We start from the raw sequence: 21,279 nt of genomic DNA, 5'->3' as shown, positions 1-21,279 counted from the left end.
GACAACTCAGGGAGAAAGAAAAGAGTCCTAGACAGGAGTAAACTCATTTAGAACTGGGCAGTAACAAGGAATCAAGATGCACCAGTCCCTCACATTCTACTGCCACTACGCTGCATGAATTAGGACAAGAAGTAAGAGCAACCCTACTTTGTTGTGCTTAATGTGAATTGTTAAGTAGCTGCTATGTTCTAACCTAGAGGTTTATGGCGAGGGAGATAGTAGGAAAATACTCCAGGTCCATCAGTGTTCTTCAGACCCTCTCATGGATCTGATGGTCAGCTGGAACAAGCTCTAATGCCATCTAAGATTTAAGTGAACATGTTCCACCTTTTCCACTTCAAGACAATTAGTGATCACTCAGTATCTTGTTCCCAGGATTCTGACCTTGCAAGGCTATTTGCATGATTGATTTCTGCAAAATGAAATACATGCCCAAGACTTTGCCAGCAGAAAGGACTTTGCCCCACCTCCTGTTCATCTGGGAATTTCCAGTGATGTCAACAACAAGGATTGGCAGGAGTTTCTGTAAAAGGAACCTGAACTCTAGCTTCTTCCCTGCATGACTTTCTAGAAGACCAAAGTAATCCAGTTAGCTTAAAGCAAAGTAGTATCTTGCAGCTCTCTCCCAACTTCAGAACATCTCTGCTCTCTCAGCTATTACAGTCTACATACAGAAAGCAAACGGTTAGTATGAGATCATAAGTGTTTTGTGACTACAGCACAATCTGTTCTACACAAGAGCTCGGTTGTGACCATGGAAGGCAGCTGAAGGCATGATAAGGAAGTGCTTACATTTCCCTACAGTCTTGTTAAAAGTTAATTACTCAAGAACCAACCCTGTGCCAGCCAGCAGTTCAGTAGAAGTAGACCCACAACTGAGAACATTTATTTTTTATTCTAATAGATTATAAAGTCCATACAAATAAATTCATTGGGACCATTTCCAGTTCTGCAGTTCATACACTGAATGTTTGAAAAATGCTCATCCATTAGCCAGGATAAGTAAGAAAGCCAATCTGTTCAGGGCTGAAAACAGAAAGTTGAGATTAAAACTAACTGGATTTTTTACTCCACTGTTCGTGGTAGCTGTCACAGCAACAGAGGCAAGGGCTCGGGGCCTAATTTTTCCTGAAATGTACATGAGAAACAGGTGTCATCACTTCCATTCTGACTAGTCTTTGCACAGATGTAAACTACTATTCAAGACAGAAGGAAACTCAGACTGCTGATGCCAAGGTGTGGTCATGAATTTCCTCCCCGCTTCACTCCTTCATTCCAGCAGCAGGGTGGGGGCTGCATCTCTGTAAGGTAAGCAGCAGCTCTGAAATCTGCAAAAATCTAGCACATTTCACAGGAGCTGTTCACAATCTGAAAGGCAGCACCTGCCACAGTGACAAGTTTTATTGTGCTGCTGAGGAATATCCTAAGCTCAAAAACACATGTAGAAGTGTGAGGGTCACCGGAAAGGTAAAATTTGTTTTTTTGTTCCATCTTGTCTCCAGGAGCCCAGAGGAGGAGGAGGAACATCAATCCCTGTTTTCAGCAGCCAGAATTGGGAACCTCTGTATTTGTGGAACACCTATAAGCCAAAATTTATGTAATTAAGTGAGAGAGAGAAAGGATTCTTAATTGGATCCAAGGAAAGTCTATTGGGGAAAAGGCATTCAATGCTTCCTTCCTTCAGGAGCTGTGGAGCAGAGGTACTGCACAAGCCCATCCCTCCACTATATCCAACATAGCCTATATTGAGAAAAAAAAATTGCCTGCTATGTTGCTAAACCAAAAATTCTTGCCACTTCTAGCATCAAATCCTCGTAAGGGAAAAAAACAATTTAAAGCAAGGAGTATCCAGCCCCGAGGGGTATCCTGTGTCTAAATGGAAGGGTGCAAAGAAGCCGAAGGACAAACATCAAATACCTTTCACTAGAATTACTTGATATACCCCTTTTTGTGGGCAAGTCACAGGTATAGTATAACAAGCCCTTTGTTTGAGCCTTTGTCTAGAAGTTCAGCACACTAGCCTCAATACAATATGCAGCCGCTAAGACCCAACCATCTCAAATATTTACACCCAATTTGGTACCAATCTATCAGAGATTAATAAACTAACCAGACCAGTGGACTGGTACTGTGTATGGCAAGTCCTGTGCTCTGGCCCTCAGTCAAGCCTTCTCCTTGAAGTAGGCATTAGCAAGAGCCAAAATGCTTTATACAAACATCCTGGCTTTGTAATTCTCTTGGTCATGAAGCACCCTTATCCTGCTGAGCCCAGAGACCACAGTTTACAATGGGGAAGGCCAGGGCCCACAGGGATATAGCTGGGCCATAAATTCATCATTATCGCATGGAGGAAGTGGGAGAGGCAAAGGAAAAGTAAAACCAGCAAGTTAAGCCAGAGACTAAGCCAGCAGTACTGACAAAGAGTGATGTCAGTCACTCCTACCCCCATGCACAGCTACCAACACATCCTGGCCATCGGAGGAGGCCCCTTCCCAACCCAGTCGCCACTCTGGCTACCTACACTCCTGAAGTTAGAAGAGGGAAGTAGCACACACTTTGTGGGAGGAGTAAGGAAATCATTCCATGTTCTGATTTGCTAATTCTGGGCATTTTACTGCGTACACTTAAAGCAACAGCTTTAGAGTTCCAGGAAGAGGATCCATGGAGGCAGATAAACACATACCATAATCATAAGGGTGGGGGTGAATTCCTACCCCCTTCAGGGACATTTTCTACACATGTAAATCTACTGCATTCCTCAAAGAATGAGGGCTTCAGGAACAAGCCCAAAATATTCTTCATAATCCAGGCATCTCACAGGCCCCAATCCAGCAGCAGGCTCTGTGCAGAGTTGGGATCCACCCCCAAAGAGACTCTGCCCAAGCACAGCTCAGTGCACAACCAAAAGAAAAACATTCAGCCTATCTTACTAATGCAGTTGCCAACAATACTGTATTAGATGAAAATGGAGGCAGATTGTGGGCATGGGTTTGTTCCCGTGGATCTATAGTCTTCATCATCTCTCTCTGGCCTGGGAAGCCTCATGGGACCAAACAGTTTGATTTATTCATTCATTCACTCTGTCCAGAACAAGTGCCTCAAATCCCATCTAGGAATCAAACCTTACTCAACTGAAACCAAATCTAAGCCCAACAACAGCCTAGCCTGCTTGTAAATACTCCCTCTACCATCAAGAGTTCTTCTCTGCATCCAATACTTCAGGGGGAAGATAGCTCACCTACTCAGTGTACTCTCCATTATACCTGTAGGTCAGTACCCTCACAGAGTCCAGGACAAACCAAGGCACCAACTGCAGTCATCTCCCATCTCAAACAGCAGCTCAAAGCAAAAGATGAGAACCTGAACACTTCCCGTCAGCTTTAGTGATAGCTACTTGGATGCTAGCTGTACTTACCAGATATGAAGCCCTGGAATGATTCTATTCTCATTGGCAGTATCCTACGTTCCAGAGAAGCACCCTGTATCTTCCAAACATGATACTTTAAACACTTCTCAGTAAATCTGAGAACCATCAAGCATTAGCACCCTTTAAACAATACACATTCTGAACAAAGCCACGCTACTGAAAAAGGTGCACCTTTGTCTACTTAACTAGTCAGCACATGAATTGACATATTTGCAGTGTCTCAACTACCCAACTGAAACACCGCAGGTGCAAAATTAATAACTGTTGCTACATACTCATCACTTAAATGCGCGCTCAGCTGTGGGCTCCTGCCTTAACACTGCCCTCTGCAGACCCAGAGCTGAAGCAGCGAACACAACGCAGATTCAAGCCAGGTCTATTTGTTACCTTAAAGAATCATGGCAGATTCAAGTCAGGCTACTGAAAGCTGCAGGGCTCATCTCTCATACCAATGGGCACATACTATAATCAGCCAGCCTCCTCTGGTTTCCTCCATTGCAGGGATTTTAAAGGACTGCTCAGGCCATTGAGAAGTGCACTCAGTACAGCTTGGCCTTAGGGATGGCAGCGGGAGACCCCATTATGTTCACAGAGACATCTTCTCCCCACTCCCACACAGAAATCACAGAAAAGCAAGGCTAGGAAGGACCTCCATAGGTCACCTAGTCCAGTTGTTCTCAACCTTTTTTTTGTACCAGGCCCCATTTGTAAATATTGCTATCCAGGCCCCAGCTTCCCAGTGTGTGGGGCTGGGGGTGAGGGCAAGCAGCTTCTCATAGGCTGGAACTCTGCCAGCCTGCAAGGAAAAAAACCATAACTCCCCATGTTTATCTCCTTTAAAGAAGAATCAATTTTTTAAGTTTGTTTGCAACCCTTTCATATATTTTTGTGACCCACTTGTTGAGAAATGCTGATCTAGTCCAACCCCTGCTTGAGGCATGATCATCCCTATCCACAGAGCCATTCCTAGGGGTGCACAGGGCCTGGGGCATATCAGTCCATGCTGGCCGGGGTGGGCAGCAGCAAGAGCACAGAGCTGGTAGCACACAGCAGCTGCAACAGAGCTGGCGGTGGCTACAGCACAGCCTGTACAGCACTGTCCACAGGGCCCCCCAAAGTGCAGGGCCCATGTTGGTCACTCCAATTTGCCCCACCCTAGGGACAGCCCTGCCTACCCAAGCCATCCTGTAGAAATCCTAACTTTTTAGCAAAAAACCACAATCAATCCTGACACCCCAAAGATACAACACCCTCACCTACTACAGGGAAAGCAAAGGGATGGCAAGCAACATCTTTGTGTTGTAAAGGTTTTTAAATGCACTCCAGAGATCCCAAGAAGATAGTCATACACCCCACTATAGGAGAAGGAAGATTTCCCCCCTACCAACCATATCATGGGGCAAAATTCCTTCCTGACCCCAAATACAGCAATTGGTCTGAAACAGAGGGTAAGGGGGCAGACCCTCCAGCCAGGAACATCCAGATTTCAGTTTTAACAGCATTGTTAGCACCCACTAGACACAGCTGCAGCAACTTAGATTAGCTTCCTATACCAGCAGTGTTTCTAGGCAGCATCTCGAAGTAAGCCTGGATGAGGCTGTGTACCTGCCCATCTCCACACCCCAACAGCAGCTGGGCACTCCAGGCAGGGACTGAGCCTCCCCCTCGCTGCACCAACAACACAGAAGTGCGATGCCCCACTGCAATCTACTCCCTGAACTAGAGACCGAGCCAAACAGCTAGAGGAGAGAACAGAGGTAGCAAAGTCACTGTTCCCCTTCCAAGCCTGCTATGAGTAAGGGTTACTTAGAGGCAACCTCCTCCTCCCCCAGCCCAGCCAGAACCTTCGCTGCTCCCGCTCACCGAGCAGCCCCAGGCTTATATCAGTGGGAGGAAAGACCCACTGCACCCGCAGCCTGCACGCGATGACGGGCAACCCGCAGCTGGCGGGGGGGGGGGGGGGGGGGGCGCGTGCTGGAGTGCGCAGGCGCGCTCGGCTTGTGCCGCCTAGGCGCCGCCATGTTGTTGTACGGAAAATCAGGCGCTGCGCATGCGCCTGTGGAGGAGCCTAGCTCCCAGTGCCACTGCCCTTTAAAAGGCGGCAGCGGCCGGGGCCGACCCCGTGGAGGCGAGTGGCGGCTGCGGGATGGCGGGGAGTAGCGACTCGGTTGTAAGTGTTCTCCACCACTGCCCCGCTCCTCCAGCTGGGCCGTCCCGTCCCGGGGACGCTGAGGCGGCTTCCCCTGCGCTGCACCTACCCCAGCCGCTCCACCCCCACCCCCCGGGCTTGCCCCGCGGCGCTGTGGGCGCGGTGTGGTGCAGAGGGAGTCTCCTTGCCCCGAGGGGGGCAGCTCCGGGCGCCCCAGCCCGGCCCCTGTTGGGCACCTGCACGTGCCTCTTGCTCCCCGGCTTCGCGCTCCCGCCCCGAGGTGCGGGGGGGGTGGGAGGCGCCTGCGATGTCCCCCGGCGCCTCTGCCGCCGCTTCTCCTCCGCGGCTCAAGTGCGGCCGCTCCTGCGGGGTGCCCGCTCCCCGCGAGCTCGCCCCGTGGGCTCTTGGTCCTCGCTGGGCCCCTTCGCCCGGCCCGTGCGCTGGCCTTCTTGGCGCTCTCTGGGCCCACGCAGCTCGTGGCAAGGTTGGGCCCTGAAGGTTTAAAGCATACTAAAGGAAGGTGCCTCTGATTGATTGAGCTGGGGTGGGGGATGAAAGTTTACAAAAAGTAGGACCATCTCCTTTCACTTTTCAGTTAATATCTTGGAGGTAAGTGAGCAGTACAGCTGGTCCTGAGCTGGCCAGCATGGAATTGCCCTATCTGCAATTGTTTGGAAGGGTATTTTGTCACTACTGGGGCGCTCCTTTGGTGTGAAGCCCATGCCTCTGGCTCCAGGCAAGTGGTACTGTCTCCTGCCTCTACCATTTAGCTCCATGAAGGGACTGAGATGCTATTGCTCCTCTCATTCTGGCCATTCCCAGGTCCTAGAAGATTACCTTCTGGCAGAAGATGCGCCTTTGCTGGAGGAAATGGCTGAGGAGGATGAAGAGATTGACCTGTACAATGACATGACCTTTGGGTTAGGTAGGGAGGGGGCAGTAGAAGGAGGGAGGGGCTCTGGTCTTGAGGAAAGATAACTGTGGGGACAGTGGGCCCAGGAAGGCTTCAATATTAGCATGTAGGCTGGGAGGGGTGGGCGAGGAGGGGCTCATGGTGTGGAGATCTGAGGTTTCATATTGTTTAGAGTAGGAGGCTTGATGGCCACCCCTAAGCTAATGTATAGACAGCCTGTGTAGCATGCTGCACACTTGGAAGGAAGCAGAAAGAGCAACAGATGGGCCAGAGAACAGAAAGCAGAGTAGCAGGTGAGGCAGAGGAAAGGGATCACATGGCACTTGGGGAAGGTGCTGAGCTAATTTGTGGCACTTCTAGCAAAAAAAACTGGTCTCCACTACACTAGCTTTTGGTTGGTACCAGTGGGGGGGGGAAGGCAGAGCTTACCAAAGGGTCTGTCATTGAGCTGCCAGGCAGCCCCCAGTGACCCCTCTCCTGACTAGAGCCCTGCTTGCTTTTGAAGATCGAGACTCCATGGAAGAGGAGGTGGCCAAAGCCCCAGCCCCTCAAGATAAAGACCCTGAGCCAAGTCCCATGGACAAGAGTATTGAAGAGGGGACAGTGATGGAGGAAGATGAGAGCAAGGCTGTGGAGGAGCCTGGGCCTGAGGCAGAAGAGAAGCCTTCTATTCTAGAGGAGATGGATGAGGCAGAGGAAGAGCATGAAGGGGAGCCTGGGACTCGGCTAGAAGACTATGGTGACATGGAGGAAGAAGGGGAGCTAGGGGCAGATGAGCATGAGGAGGTGGAGGTAGAGGTAGAGGAGGAAGAAGATGAAGAGGAGGAGGAGGAGGAGGATGAGCAGGAGGAAGGGGAGCAGCAGCACCATGATGATGGGGACTCCAAAGAACAAAATGACCTGGGAGACCCGGCAGTGATGAGAGCAGTCCATGGCAAGCCCACCCTGGAGGTAAGGGCCAGGGCCAGGGCCAGCCCCAGCTGGGTCTAGGAGCATGGTTGGCCCAGGTGCCTCTGGACAAGGGATCTCACCTTGACTTGAACCTGTTCATTCCCCACAAGAGAAGGCTGAGGGGGGATCTAGTGGCCATTTACAAACTAGTCAGGGGGAACCAGCAGGCATTGGGTCCCTGTTACTCCTGGTAGTGCTCAGGGGAACTAGAAATAATGGTCACAAGCTGGCAGAGGGTAGATTCAGGCTGGACATCAGGAGGCGTGACTTCACTGTCAGGGCAGCTAGGATCTGGAACCAACTTCCAAGAGAGTGGTGCTTGCCCTGGGGGTCTTTGAGAGGAGGCTAGATGACCACCTTGCTGGGGTTGTTTGACCCCAGTACTCTTTCCTGCTGTGGCAGGGGGTCAGACTCGATGATCTGCTCAGGTCCCTTCCAACCCTACCGACCATGAAACTAAGCCTGACTTGGCCCATTGCCTTGGGCTGTGCCTGATCCAAGTCCGAGGACCCCAGCTGGGGCATGGGGTCTGCTGGGAGGTGGTACAACATTTTCCTGCTGCAGGCCCCTTCTCCCTTGCACCACTAATGTGCCAGGCACTAAGCCCAGTCCTTCCCCCAACCCTGCTCTTACTATCAGGTCCCAGGGCAAGTCCCTGACCCCTCTCCCTGGAGCAGGAGGGAGAGAAGGGAAGGCTTGCCCCTTTCCTAGCACCCAGGGGTGACTCCTTCAGCTGCCTGCCCCTTGGGAGCTGAATACTGGTCTCCTCTGCCCTTTCAAGCTCTCGCCTTTGCCCTGCAGAGTCTGGACTCCGCAGTTGTGGACAGCAGCATCGGTTCCAGCTGGGAAGGGTACAAAGCAGATGATTTGGTAAGCAACAAGCATCCTGTCTTCAGTCAGGCTGTATCTGCTCCTGCCTCCTACCAGAGAATGTTCCCTGCTGGCAGGTTAGATTGTGGGGGTGGGGAGGGAGATATAGGCTTCCCACCACTTTGTTGTGGGTCCTCCTACCTGATTCCTTCCCTACATGTCCCTATAGTTCCCCTGCTGGGAAACTTGGGACTGGGGGGGGGGAGCTCTCTGGCATAGCTGACTCCTGCTCAGGTCCCCACAGTGCCTCCTGCAGGCAGGGGCTGGTATTTAAGCTGTTCCTGCCTGTGCCATGTCCTCCCCCTGATTCTCCCTTTTGGCCCCTCTGTCTTTTCCTGGGGAGTCTTTTTCCCAGGGAGTCTCTCTTTTTTTTCTTCCTCCCCTGACTAGCTCCTGCTGCCTTCCAGGTGCTTGCAGATGTGTGGTCTTCATCCCCTGGCAGCATCCCATCACATCGCATGCTGGAGGTGAGCACCACCCTTTGCCTTCTTTCCTGCATCCAGAAGGACTGCAGGTTGGAGCACTGTGGGCCCCTCTGCACCTCTAGGGCAGTAGGGGGGCACCCAGGGTCCAAGCCAAAGTGCTTGCTGGGTTTTGGGTAGGGCTGACGTTGGATGTCCTGCAGGAGCTGCTCCTCTAGTGGGAGGGAACTTGATGCAGGTCTGTTGGCATAGAGGGGAAAATAGGATCTCAAGGTATTGGTGAGGTATTGAGAGGCTCTCCAAGAACAGGCTAGTGCACAAAGGCTCATGGGAGAGCAACTGCCTACTGTGCAGCTGGACTGATGCTCCAATGGGGCTTGGGATCTTTGTAGGGCTGACACTTCTCCAGCTGCATAGCTCCTTAGGGGATCAGGAGAGGCAGGCTGTCTCAGGCACAGGACGCAGCCCCCAGCCAGAGGAAGTGGCTGTAGCAAGAGCTCTGTCAGAGCAGGTCCTCTTCTCCCTGGCCTGTGCCCCCTCCAGCCCAAGGGCTGGGCGTGTGTGGGAGGAGGCCTTTTCAGCTGCTTTCCAAGCAGAAGATGGTTAGCCACCTGCATAGCTTGGAGTTGTGCCCTGGCATGCTGGTGGTGGCTGCTGGAGTTCAGGGTCTGCCGCTCTTAGCCAATGCTCCCAGCTGCTCTTAGCTAATGCTTCCGCCCAGGATTATGGGTGGCCTGTAAGACAAGTTTGCTTGCTGACCCAAACAGATCAGTGGTGATGGAACCTAGTCCCTAGCAGGGGGGATGCCAGGGATTGAAAACCTCTCCCTCCCTCAGATCCCCCACATGCCTAGGACATAGTGCAATGGCTCTTTCCATAGTGTTCCCCTGCTCCCCATAGGACAAAGCTATCCTTCATGTGCTGGAAAGGGTCCCCCCCACATCTCACATGAGCCTGGACTTCCTTGGCTCCCCAGTGCAGAGAGGGTACCCAGACTCCCCAGGACTCAAGCGTCCAAACTTCAGGATGATGTCCCCTAAATCCTTCCCTCAGCGATTCATGCGGCAGGTAAGGGACTCCTGTTAGACGTCTGTCCTATTGTGACCGCCTGCCCCTCTTCTGTCCCATGTGAAACCAAGAGCAAGCTATGCCCTGAGACTCTTCTCTCTGGAGTTTCTCTGTACCTTGCTGAGGTAGCCTGCATGCTGTGCTGCCCTCTTACAGCAGCCAGACTACTGTAACATCCCTGTGTCTCCTATTCCGTTTCATTTATACCTACAAATGCTGATATAGCAAGGCACACTGCTGGGCAGGCCTTGGGTGCCTGGCACCTGGGGCCCAACCTATTAGCTTGCCACAGCTCTGCTTCCAGTAACACTCCCTGTCTCCTGCTGTGCAGCAGTCTCCCATGATGCCTCGCTCCCTGTACTCCCCTCGGCCCTTCACGCCACCCCGCAGAGCTTCTCCTCTCTTCACTCCCAGTCAGGTAAGGCACTGGGTGGTGGCGGCGGCTGCTGCTGCTACTGTCTTGGCCACAGCCTCCTGTGGGTGCCAGTACACAAGAACTAGACAGGGTTGCAGCTAAGCAACCCATCACCTGCTGGGGTTGTATGGGAGGCTTTGGCCAAAGCACTGAACCTGACCAGCCTGGCTGCAAGTCCTGCTCTGTACCGGGGAAGAGCATCTCCTGAGTATCCTCTTAATTGGGAAGGCTTTCTGCACTGAGTGGCAGGAGCAGTGCTTGTAACATCTGCGGGAGTTTTCCTGAAGAGGTCTTGTTGAGGGGATCAGTTGGTGGTTATTACTGGACTGTTCTCCTGCAGGAAGGAGTTCCATAGGTGGGTTGCATAGTAACTCCCATGGTCCAGGCCAAACACCTCTTAATCCCAAAAGCCATTCCTTGTTGGCTTCTGGGGCATGTACACAGAGCCCTTGCCTGGCCATTATTTTGGGCTTCCTGTTCCCAAACAACATGGCTGTCCTCCTTCCCATGGCATCCCAAGCCCCTCAGATGCATCATCATCCTGGATGATGCAGAGGCCAGCTTTGGTGATTCCTGACCTAGGCTGGGGGACGGGTGGGCAGGGGCTGGGCCAGCTCCTGAGACCTGTGAATAGGTCACTTGCTGACTCCATGTGCACGAGGACTGTGTCAGGTTCTTTCTCCAGTCACCATCCTGGCTGGATCTGCTGCAAAATGCCAAAGTCCCAGAAGTGGTCTCTGGCTGCCTGTGCAGGTTCCTTTCTGCCCCATTGATCCCATCCTACTCTCTGCAGTCTCCTCAGTGAGATGGGTGGTTCTGCCAACTAATCAAGAGGCAGTGGGTGCAGGAGCACAGTGGCTCAAATGTGACTATTCTGGAGGGCAGTGGACTCCTTTGGGAGAAGAGAGGCATTCAAGAAGTGTTCTTGCTCTAGGTCCTTAATGCTTCTTTCCTCCCCTTTCAGAGCTCAGAGTACACATCTCCAATGCCCTTCAGGCCCATGTCACCCAATATCAGGACACCAACGCAGCCCTTGGGTATGCGCTTTGGCCCCATGTCACCTTCTCTTGACCCCTCGCTCTTCTTTAGTCCATCAGCTGGCCTCCAAGGGAAGTTCAGGTATGGAGTTGGCAGGTGCAACATCCAAGTCTTGCAGTTCCTCAGTGTGTTGGAAGGGAGGGCTGGGGGGGAAGCAGTCTCCCTCCCCTCAACTGTGGCAGGTGAAGACAGCTGGAGAGAGACTATTCTGAAATGAAAGCTGAACCCCTAGGTCCCTGATGGATGGAGGGCTAAGGGAGGCATTGTGTGGCTGGTGAACCCCACAGATGTTAGTTTAGCCTGCTGGTGGAGCTGCCTTTCTGTGAAAGTCAGTAGCCAGCTGTGCTTTTTGCCTGGTGGCCAATCACTGCCAGGCCCTCCTTGTCACTGGATCCCACCCTCCCCTGGATTCCTTTTGCAGTGTGCCCAGCCACATGACTCAGCTGCACCCCCAGCATCAACGGATCCTGAACCAACGGCAGCAGCGAGGGCAGGTGCAGAGGTAAAGTTGTTGGTAGACTTGGGGCTCTCACTCCCTGCAGAGCCTTCTATGGGTGCCTCCCTCTGCCACATCCTCACATGGCTGGAAAGGTCTGGGTGGGAAGGGTGAAGGGCAGCTGGGCAGGAGGAGAGGTCTGGCCTGCCTTTTCCCATGCAAATGAGATCAAGCAAGTGGAGAGGGGTGAAGACCCAGGGTTTCAGGGGAAACCAGTTAACTGGGTGGGACACACCCTGATGGTGGGGTCAGCTCTGGTATGGAGGATCTTGTCCTGAATCCTGCACCTGCCTTCTCTGGCTCAGCCTGAGAAGGGAGGATCTAGGACTGGGGAAGGTGGGTGCAGGCGTAATGCAGAGAAATGGGGCTGTCCTATCCCAAAGTAGACAATGGCTGGAGGGAAGGAGCAACCCACATGATTACTCAAACTTCTGGGTCCTGTGGAAGGATCTCCCTCCCACTTATTTGCTCAGTGCTGTTCCCTCTCCCTATGCCTCCTCTGCCTCTCAGTTCCCCTTGGCCATTTTCCCCAGGTAGCCCACCTGGCTGGTCCATGGACATGGCATAGCAAGAGAGGGGCTGGGTGCTGTGGGTTTGTATCTGCAGGAATAACACTGGGGTATGGTTTCTTGCCTGAAGCATCTCCCCCAAGAAGCCCTGGTCCTCAAAGGCAGACCCCTATGCTGGGCTCATGACTCTTAAAGAGAAGGACTGGGTCATCAAGGTGCAGATGATGCAGCTGCAGAGTGAGAATCCCCACTTGGATGACTACTATTACCAGGTGAGCAGAAGGATCTAATGCCTTCTCCCCTTCAAAAGGGAGACAGCTGGATGCCCCTCCCCAGCTGGGTGAGGCTTGAGTTTTCACCCATACCTCTTCTGGCTCAGCTGAGTGTTTCTCCCATCTGCCCCTGTGCTTAAAGGGGAGATCCTCCCAGCAGGAGGAGACTGAAGCCATCAAGTGGCTGCCCACCTCAGCCAGTCTGGCTCTGTCCCCCGGGCCTTCATATCCAACACTCAGCCCAGGTATTGGGGCTGAGAGCAGGGCTGGCATCTCAGTGCACCTATTCTATCCTGACCAGGCCTAGAGCAGGTGTACTTAGGAGGACACGTGGCAGAGGGGTAAGATCCCAGCTGAGAGCTAGACCATATACACTAGCCCTAGGAGCCATATGGGCTTGTGTGGCCAGACCAGTAATTCTGCCCTCTTCCTCCCCAGCAGGAGGGCAGAGCTCCTGTCATTTGCCATGGGGCCGCTCCCACTCTGCCCTCTCTCACTGCTGCTCTGCCATCCTGTGCTTGCAGGCATATTACCACCGGTTGGAGCGAAAGCAGGCAGAGGAGGAGCTCTTTGGGGGCCGGAGCAAGCAAGAGCCTCCCAAGCTAGTCACACCTTATATCCAGAAGATGGAGACCCATGACTCTGGTAAGGGGCTTGAGCGATGAGATGTGACATGAGCAAGCTGTGGGGCTACAGGGGGGACCAGGCACACTACATCTCTGTCTCTTCCAGTGGTGCGCATAGCAGGATCACTGGGCCAGGTTGCCATGTCCACGTGCTACAGCCCCCGCAGGGCCATTGATGCTGTGCACCATGTCCTACTGGAAGAGGTATGTAGGGGACTGCCCACAGAGCCCTGGGCATATAACAGACGAGCAGTGCCTGAGTTCACCCTGAGTCTTAGTAAGGCCTTAGCTTCTAGCTAATTTAAAGCAGGAGTTGCCAACCTGCAGCACAGGTGCTACAAGTGGCACAGGCAGCCTCTGTCATGTGGCAGACTGGGGAGGGAATAGGCAGCCCAGAGGGCAGGGAGCACAAAGCAGAGCAGGTAAGGGAAAAGGATAAGGGTGGCGTTCAGGGAGGGTATGAAGTTAATTTTGTGGAACACCTGCGCAAAAAAAAAAAAAAGGTTGTCCCTTACTGGCTTAACTGGAGAGACTGGGACCTCCTGCTCAACCCTCCAGAAGCTGCTGTGGCTACCAAGGCACTGGTGTGCACAGTGCTGTGGCTAAGCACAGCATTGGGGCTGGGCTAGACTAAGGAGCTGGGTAATGAGGCCTTTCTCCAAGGGAAAGCTTGCTTAGGTGGAAGCTCCACTGACTCCACCCTGCCCAGGCAAGCTGGAGTTGAGGGATGAGCTGGGGGCTCTCTATCCTGACACCATCTGCTATCTGCTTTTCTAGTAGCAGTCCAGGCAGAGCCTCCAATGCCTGGGCAGCTGCACCTCATGCAGGTGGTAACTATTTTCCTTTCTTCCCTCCTGGATCCAAAGGCTGTAGGGAACCAGCGGCTTCGAGCACTGGACAGGATCGAGAAGGTGAGGGGACTTGTTGGTCCCTATTGTGGCTTCTCAGTAATACATCCCTCCTCCCACTGAGATGCTGTGTGGGGAGCTGGAAGCCATCCAGCTGAAAGGTGGGTCCCATTAGAAACTTGCTTTTGGCTCCTCTTCTTCTAAGGCCTCCAGCCCTGCTAAGTCTGGACTTGGTGAGTGTAGTTGCTTGGTGCTGAGATGCTGTCGGGGGAGGGAAGGCTGAGATCCGTGGGTCCAAGTGAGCTGGGGACAAGTCTGACAGCACCTTCAACTAGCTTTGGAAGGTGCTCTGGGATTCATAGATACTAGGGTCAGAAGGGACCTCAATAGATTGAGTCCAACCCCCTGCGTGTGGGAGGAAAAAGTAAAGTCATGTGACCCCAGCCAGGTGCTTGTCCAGTCTCTTGAAGACATTCCCCGCCCCCCACCCCAAGGTAGGGGAGAGCACCACCTCCCTTGGAAGCCTGTTCCAAACTGGCAATCCTAATGGTGGAAAAGTTCTTTCTGATGTCCAATCTAAAACTGCTCTCTATCAGCTTGTAGCCACTGTGCCTGGTTATTCCAGAGGGGGTGCCCTGGTAAACAGCATATCCTATTACCTGCTGCCGCTGCCTCCCCCTCTGGTGAACTGGTATACTGCCACAAGATGCCCCCCTCAGCCTTTTCTTGCAGAGGCTGAAAAGATCCAGGTCCCTCAGCCTTTCCTCCACAGGGCCTTCCCTGCAGGCCTCTAACCATATGAGTGGCCCTCCTCTGGACCCACTCAAGGTTATCCATGTCTGTCTTGAATTGCGGCACCCAGAATGCAGTACTTCAGCTGCAGCCTAACCAGTGCTGTATAGAGGGAAAAGCACCGCCTCCTTGGACCTGTTTGTGGTGCACCTACTAATGCACGGCAAAGTGCAGTTAGCTCTGCTGATTTACTTCATCGCATTGACAACTTGTATTCATCTTGGAGTTAGCAACAACTCTGAGATCTCTTTCCGCTGCTGTGCTGCTGAGGTCATTCCTGAGCCTATAGGTGGCTAATTCTTTCAGCTCTGCTATGACACTGGCTAATTCTTTCAGCACTCTTGGATGGAGCTCATCCAGTCCCATTGGTTTTGTTTTGTTTTGTTTTGTTTTTTTAACACACCCAGCCCCTTCAAGCTTTACTAGGTCGGCAGTAGGTGGGCTGGTGTTCCTCCTGCTTCTATTTAATGCATTTGGGAGATTTGTCTAGATTTGTGTTCAAGAATAGAGGCAAAAAACTCACTGAAGAGCTCTGCTTTGTCCTTCCTATGTCATCAACTGTCCTAGTCTGTCCTGTAGGGGTCCTATGCTGCCCTGCACTGCCTTTTTTGTTCCTTACATACCTGAATAAGGACTTCTTGTTGCCCTTTAATTTTTGTCTCCATCTTAAGTTCTAATGCTGCTTTGCCTTCCTGACTGATTCCTTGCAAGTGCAAGCCAAGGAGGTATACTCCTTGGTAGCGACCCCTGCTTCTACAACCTATGTACCCCTTTTTTGCCTTTTAGGCTTTCCTGGATTTCCCTATTTAGCAAAGAGGGCTTCTTGGCTCTTCTGCCTCCTTTTCTACACAGTGCCTCCTTGCAATGGGCTGTTGCACCTTCATAGGGGCCTGTCTGCTGGCAGATTCTTCTTTCTCAGTTGCTTGCCTAGGGCTATTCTGAAAGTCAGATGGTTTGTGTGTCCTGCTGTAGATGAGTTAATCCTTGGCCATGCCACCAGTCCCCTGTGGAGTTGATCTACCTGGAGCTCCTAGCCTGTGGCTTGGCTAAAGTGTCAAGGCAATCTGTATTATCACAAGGCCTGGAAACCTCTGGGACTAACAAGAGCACAAAAAATCAGGGTGCTGGGTGTAGTGCTTTGTCTTGCTTACCAAGTACTGACCTAGTCTGATCCTTCCTTGCTTAAAAAAAACCCAAACCCAACAGAGTACAAATGCGTTTCCCCACTACCCAGTGCCACACACTTGTACTTAAGCCTCCTATATTTGGGAAAGTACAGGGCTTAACAACAGCTGGAGTCTTTCTACTGCTGCACCCCTTCCCCCCCCCCCCCGGACAACACACACATGTGCACACTCTCTGGGAAAACAAACTTAAGATCCATGGTCTCTCCTTCAGCTAATGGAGCTGCTGGATCTCAGTAGAGAGCATAAAATAAGACCTAGGTTTGAGGACCCCTGGTCTCCACCCAGACTGAGATGGTGTCTTAGTGGACAGGAGTTGCTTGCCTGGCTGGAGTGTCTTGCCCAGTGAAAGAAACCTGCCCCATAGTCACTGGGTTGAATACTGCAGGATGAAGTTGAAGGTTCCCTATCTGGGAAGAGAGGGATGTGTAGAGCTGATGAAGGCTCCCCCCCAACTTAACTTGTCACATTTCTCCAGATGTTTCTGCAGCTGTTGGATATGGAGGAAACACAGCGGAAAATGACCCTGGCACCAGAGGAACAGCACCCGCGCTTCCAGGAGAAGAAGAGCCATGAAGTGGGCCGCATCTTCCACACCCTGAAGACAGGGGCGTGCGGCAGTGAGGAGTGAGTCCGATGGTGCGCATGAGTGTGCAACCTCGCAGCATGCTGCTGGCCCCTAGGGAGGGATGGCTTGAGGGCAGGTAGCAAATCCCTTGGTGAAGCTCCAGCCACCACCACAGAGTTGGTGGGAGAAAGGTCTTGGAGATGGTGGGTTTGAGAGAACCCACTCAGTCTCCCTTGCTGGCGACCCCAGGTCCCTTTGCAGGCTGGGATGAGTCGTGGCTCCCATGGAGTCTGCACCAACTCCACCCCCTGTCCTCCAGGGAGGCAGAGGATGAGTTCCTGCAAGTGCTGTGTGTGCGGAAGGGCAAGAAGCTGACTGCACGGCTGCTGCCCCACCTGACACGGGAGCAGGCTGAAGGGATCCTGGTTGCCATCACCCGCCATCTGCCATTCCTCATGAGGAAGGATGTACTGGATGAGGTAATGGCATGCAGGGGCAAGGAGGAGCTGGGTACAGTCAGGGCACCAGTATCCACTCCTCAAGCCACCCCCTGCTCTGGGCTTAGCAAAGGGCTTGGCCTCTGTGTTCACTCAGCACACACTCATAAGTCCCTAGAAGGGCCCTTCTGGAAGCACTTGACCAATGGCAGGGAGCTCAGGAGAAGGAAGTAGGAGGGGGCCGGTATCTGGCTTAGGGGACTGGTCCCATTGACTGGGAGACAGTGGTGTGAGGGAGATGCAGGGCAGTGCCACTGAAAGAAAACCGTTCTAGCCAGAGAGGGGAAGTCCTGTCAGGGAGCTGCACCAGGCTGTGACCTAGTCTCTGAAGAGCAATTCTACTTTAACACCCTTAAGAGAGTTTGTAGGTGCACAACCCTGAATGATCCCACAAACCCTGTAATAGCAAGGGGAGATGTTCTTCCAGCTCTGCAAAACTTCCCAGTGCTACTTGCTGGCTGGCTTAGGTTCCTGGCCTTTCTCGCGCAGGCAGATGCCCTGTGGAAGCAGGGGCAGGGTGGGGACGTTCCAGGAGTGCAGGAATACAGCTCATTCCAGCAGGTGTTTGATCTTGACACCCTACTGGCCCCTCTCTGCCCTTTTAGTCGCTTCCAGTTCTCTACGGCCCCCTCAGTGAAATGGTGGGCAAAATGACCTTCAGTGAACTCATTGAGGTCCTGCAGGAGCTGACCAGACCGCTACCTGACTCTCTAGAGTTGCCACTCACCATGGCCCTGAAGAACCAGGTGTGTTGGGTTAGGGTAATGAAGTTCAGCAGGGCCCTCTGCAAAGATATTGAGGGGAGAGGGGTATGCAGTTCTAGTGGGGTGGGGGGAGAAGAAGTATATGTCCCAGGAAGTTGGCATGGAGAGTGGGACTCCAGGATGCTTCCAGGGATTTGGCCCTTCTGGCATGGTGAAATCCTATTGTCTTGGTCCCAGACCAGGTATCATAAAGCTGTGAGGGGCTGAGGCAGTGTTTCCTCCTCTGAGCTGCCAATATGCACTTTCCTGCAGTTTGGGATCTCGCTTCTGTACTCACTGCTGAGCCATGGTGAGAAACTGCTCTCCTCAGATGTGCCCCTGGAGCCGCATAGCGGGGACTTTGAGAAATGGTGAGGTACCACAAGGATGGGGTGGAGGGTCTCTGCAGTGCATGCTGTGCCAGCCAGGTACTCACTGCTGGGTTTGGTCCCCTTCTCAGGACTGACACTGTATTCCTGGTTGCCAGAGAGCTGTCCCAAGTGCCCAAGACCTCTCTGGTGGAGCCTCTTGTCCTCCCCAGCAACCTCCTCTCCTTGTTCTGCCGCTACCTAGATAAGCAGACCATCCACCGGCTGGAGGTCAAGATGGAGTGAGTAATGTCTGCATTGCCTGGCAAAGGGCACCAGGGCCTGGGCACTAGTAAGCTGACAGTGGTTGTTGCCTTTCCCAGAATGTGCTAGTTCCTCCATATGGGCCCTGCCATTACTCTACTAGGATAGAAAGCATCTAGGCAATGCCAGGGGTATGGGCAAAAGCCTTAAGGATCTCAGAGTAGCATAGTGCTGCAGGGGTGGGCTCCTTGGAGGGCAAGAAGTCACTGCTGGCCTGCCCAAACCAAGAGTTGAGGTCTGAGCAGTGTGGAGGGAGTTGGCAGAGCTCTGAGAGTCTCTGGGATAGAGGGGAGGACCTTGTGCCCACATAGATGGGGAACTGAGATGGGACTGTCTGCCGTCAGACTTTCTGCCTCCCTGACTTTCTGCTAGTTAAGATGGGGCTGCCCTTCCAGTGCTGTCTGGGAAGCTGGCTCCAGTCTGCCCAGGCAGAGCTGAGGGTGTTGATGTTGGGCTGTGTTCTCTCTGCTTCTTTGTGCTCAAAGCTTTTGAGATCTGCCTTGTATAACCTTGCTGCCCTTGACTCTCCATTCAGACCTCTCTGTTGCTCAGTCTGTGCAGACCTGGAGATTCCCGGGCATATGCCCTTTCTGGTATCGGAAGCATGACCCACACTGCTGCAAGTTGCCCCTTACCCCAAATTGCTGGTCCTGCTACTTGGCAGAACCAGTGGTGCCATTTGAAAGGGATGTGGCGCAGTCTTGTCAGTCATAGAGAAAAAGGTGTGGCATCCCTCCAGGGACATGACCCAGAGAGAGTCCTCAGGCTGGAAAGAGGGTTGTGTTGCAATGCATGATGGGTACAGATGGGCAGGGAGGAAGACCTGGCATGATGGATCTGGCTGGACTTTGCCCATGGAGATCCAGAAGCTGCCCAATATCCCTGAGCCTGCTGGCTTCAAAGGTAGCAGGAATGGTGAAGAGCAGACCAGACTAATGTGGGAGTTTGGCTGCTTCCACCCTAGGACATACTGGGTCAGCATAGTCCAAGGCAGCTCTTTTTTAATCTGTCCACTTGAAGTGCTTTGTTTGCTGTCCTAGGGCAGGCAGATCCCCAGCCCTCCTCAGGGAGGTGAGCTCCTTGCTGCCTGGTTGAGAAGTAAAAGTCACTAGCAGGGAGATGAGCCAGTCACTTCCTCCAGCATCCCCTTCTGGGGCAAAGCAAGGGAGGTTCCCTGGAGAGGGGCATGACTTGGCTCCACCATCCAAATGGGTGGTCCACGTTATGGCAGTGCTTCAAGCAGAAGGGAGATGGTTTCCTTGTGGCTAGGGGAGGATCCAGAGGAGGCATGGTGGTGTGGTGGCACTCCCCCCTGGCTGTACACTGCATGCCCAACAAGCTCTTGAAGGTCACCAGCTTGTCAGCAGAAACCCTCCTGGGAGCTCTGCGTATGCTGTGATGTCTGCCTGCAGTCCTGGGGCTGAGGCTGGTGTGGGGGAGGGAAAGAGAGTAAACAGCAGCAAACTGAAGAGCTGAAAGCAGGGATTTCTCCAAGCAGACCCTGTGCCAATGAACTCATAGTATTCACAGCAAGGGGCTGTAGTCGCACCCCTCGAGTCATGTGGCACACATGCAATGAGGTCTCTCTTGACTGCACATGTGACCATACTCCCTTTGGCTGTGTGGGACATCACCCCTGCAATGCTGGATCTGGTCCACCCATGCCTGTGGCAGGTGGCTTGTGTCCTAGGAGTCTACATGACATAAGTTGGTGATGATGTGGGGTAGTCCTTGACATGTGCCTGCCTAAAAGGGGAATTATTGTGCTCTAATTTTGTGTCTTCTCCTACCCTGAACCCTGGATCTCTTCCTGCAGGTGTGCCTCACTGCCTTCGGAGACTGCTATGCTATGCTGAGGTGGCCTAGCCTTGGAGAAGAACAGATTAAACCAGCCTGCCAGGCAGTGGTACTTATCCCTCCCAAGGTGCATGGGCAGGGAACATGATGTAATGACTTTGAGTTTTGAAATTGGACAGTACTCTGGCGTAAGGGGCCTTTGTGTTTTTTTGCCTGGGCACTGCTAAGAGCATTACACAAGGGCCTGGTTGTGGCCCTGTCCACAGCCAGTGCCTGGGAGCGCACAGCACAGACACATGGGTAACTTATTTAGGCCTCATCCAGCAGGAATGGGCACTGTGGTCCAGCTGGTGTAGAATAGGTCTGTACAGTTGGACACTGGGAGCACCTGGCTGGGAGGGTGATTTTTGAGTTCATGTACAGCACTCACCACAATAAACGTGGCTTATGAGAACCTCCAGGCTCTGTATAAAGCACAAAGAGGCTTCTGTGCCTAAAGCTTAAAACTGTTTTTTGACATGGAGGAGCAGCCCTTGTGTTTCCACCATGCTCCTAGCACCAGCACACACCATCCTGCCAGGTACAGAACCACACTCTGTAGAAGTGGGAAGAGAAACCCCATGGCCCTGGCTTGTGTCTGCATGTCTGCAAGGCAGTCTAGCATACTTGTGTGATGGGGGGGTGGGAATAGAGATGCTGTCCAAACTGGGAGCTTTGCCATTGACAAAGCCCTGAATCTCACTCCTTTCTCAGAACTGTGAGCAATGAGCATATAATGCGAGCCTTTCCCAAGAGGGCTACTTCCTCTATTCTGGTCTTAGTCAGCTACCAGGGCTAGTCTTTTACTAGGCACTCTGAAGGCTAACAATGCCAACTGATGAAGTTTTACAGCAAACCCACATCTCAAAGTTCCTATTTCAGCCTGACTCTAGACTGGGGCTGGATCACCCTGTGGAAAACTTTCTTCCTAGTATTCTTAATCAAGTAGAGATTGTGGAGCACAGCATGTGGCATTATGCTCAAGACAGCTGCTACCTCATGTTGTGCTCTCCCTCCGTTTGA

At 52.7% G+C, this 21,279-nt stretch overlaps 1 protein-coding gene across 8 annotated transcripts; it reads left to right on the top strand.

The window, feature by feature from the left end:
- The first annotated feature begins 5,472 nt into the window (after positions 1–5,472).
- On the top strand, positions 5,473–20,667 carry PATL2 (PAT1 homolog 2). 8 transcript variants are annotated; one of them, XM_090029274.1, is made up of 19 exons: positions 5,473–5,597; positions 6,399–6,501; positions 6,995–7,440; positions 8,242–8,310; positions 8,718–8,777; positions 9,633–9,800; positions 10,132–10,218; positions 11,180–11,334; positions 11,675–11,755; positions 12,389–12,530; positions 13,055–13,175; positions 13,263–13,360; positions 14,023–14,067; positions 16,459–16,607; positions 16,868–17,027; positions 17,651–17,791; positions 18,062–18,159; positions 18,249–18,398; positions 20,237–20,667. In XM_090029274.1, exons 1-19 carry the CDS (start codon positions 5,574–5,576, stop codon positions 20,274–20,276), a joined length of 2,337 nt encoding a protein of 778 aa, XP_089885400.1. In that variant the 5' UTR covers positions 5,473–5,573; the 3' UTR covers positions 20,277–20,667. The 8 variants fall into 8 exon arrangements, with proteins under 8 accessions (XP_089885400.1, XP_089885405.1, XP_089885402.1 ...); XM_090029275.1 differs by having other exon boundaries at positions 5,543–5,597; positions 6,399–6,475; XM_090029279.1 differs by lacking the exon at positions 9,633–9,800.
- The last annotated feature ends 612 nt before the right edge of the window (positions 20,668–21,279 follow it).

The sequence above is a fragment of the Crocodylus siamensis genome, chromosome 15 (assembly GCF_052110815.1).
Source record: "Crocodylus siamensis isolate JL-2025a chromosome 15, ASM5211081v1, whole genome shotgun sequence".
Lineage (NCBI taxonomy): Eukaryota > Metazoa > Chordata > Crocodylia > Crocodylidae > Crocodylus > Crocodylus siamensis.
Note: the sequence above shows the minus strand (reverse complement) of the source record. Positions and strands in the feature narration are given on the sequence as shown.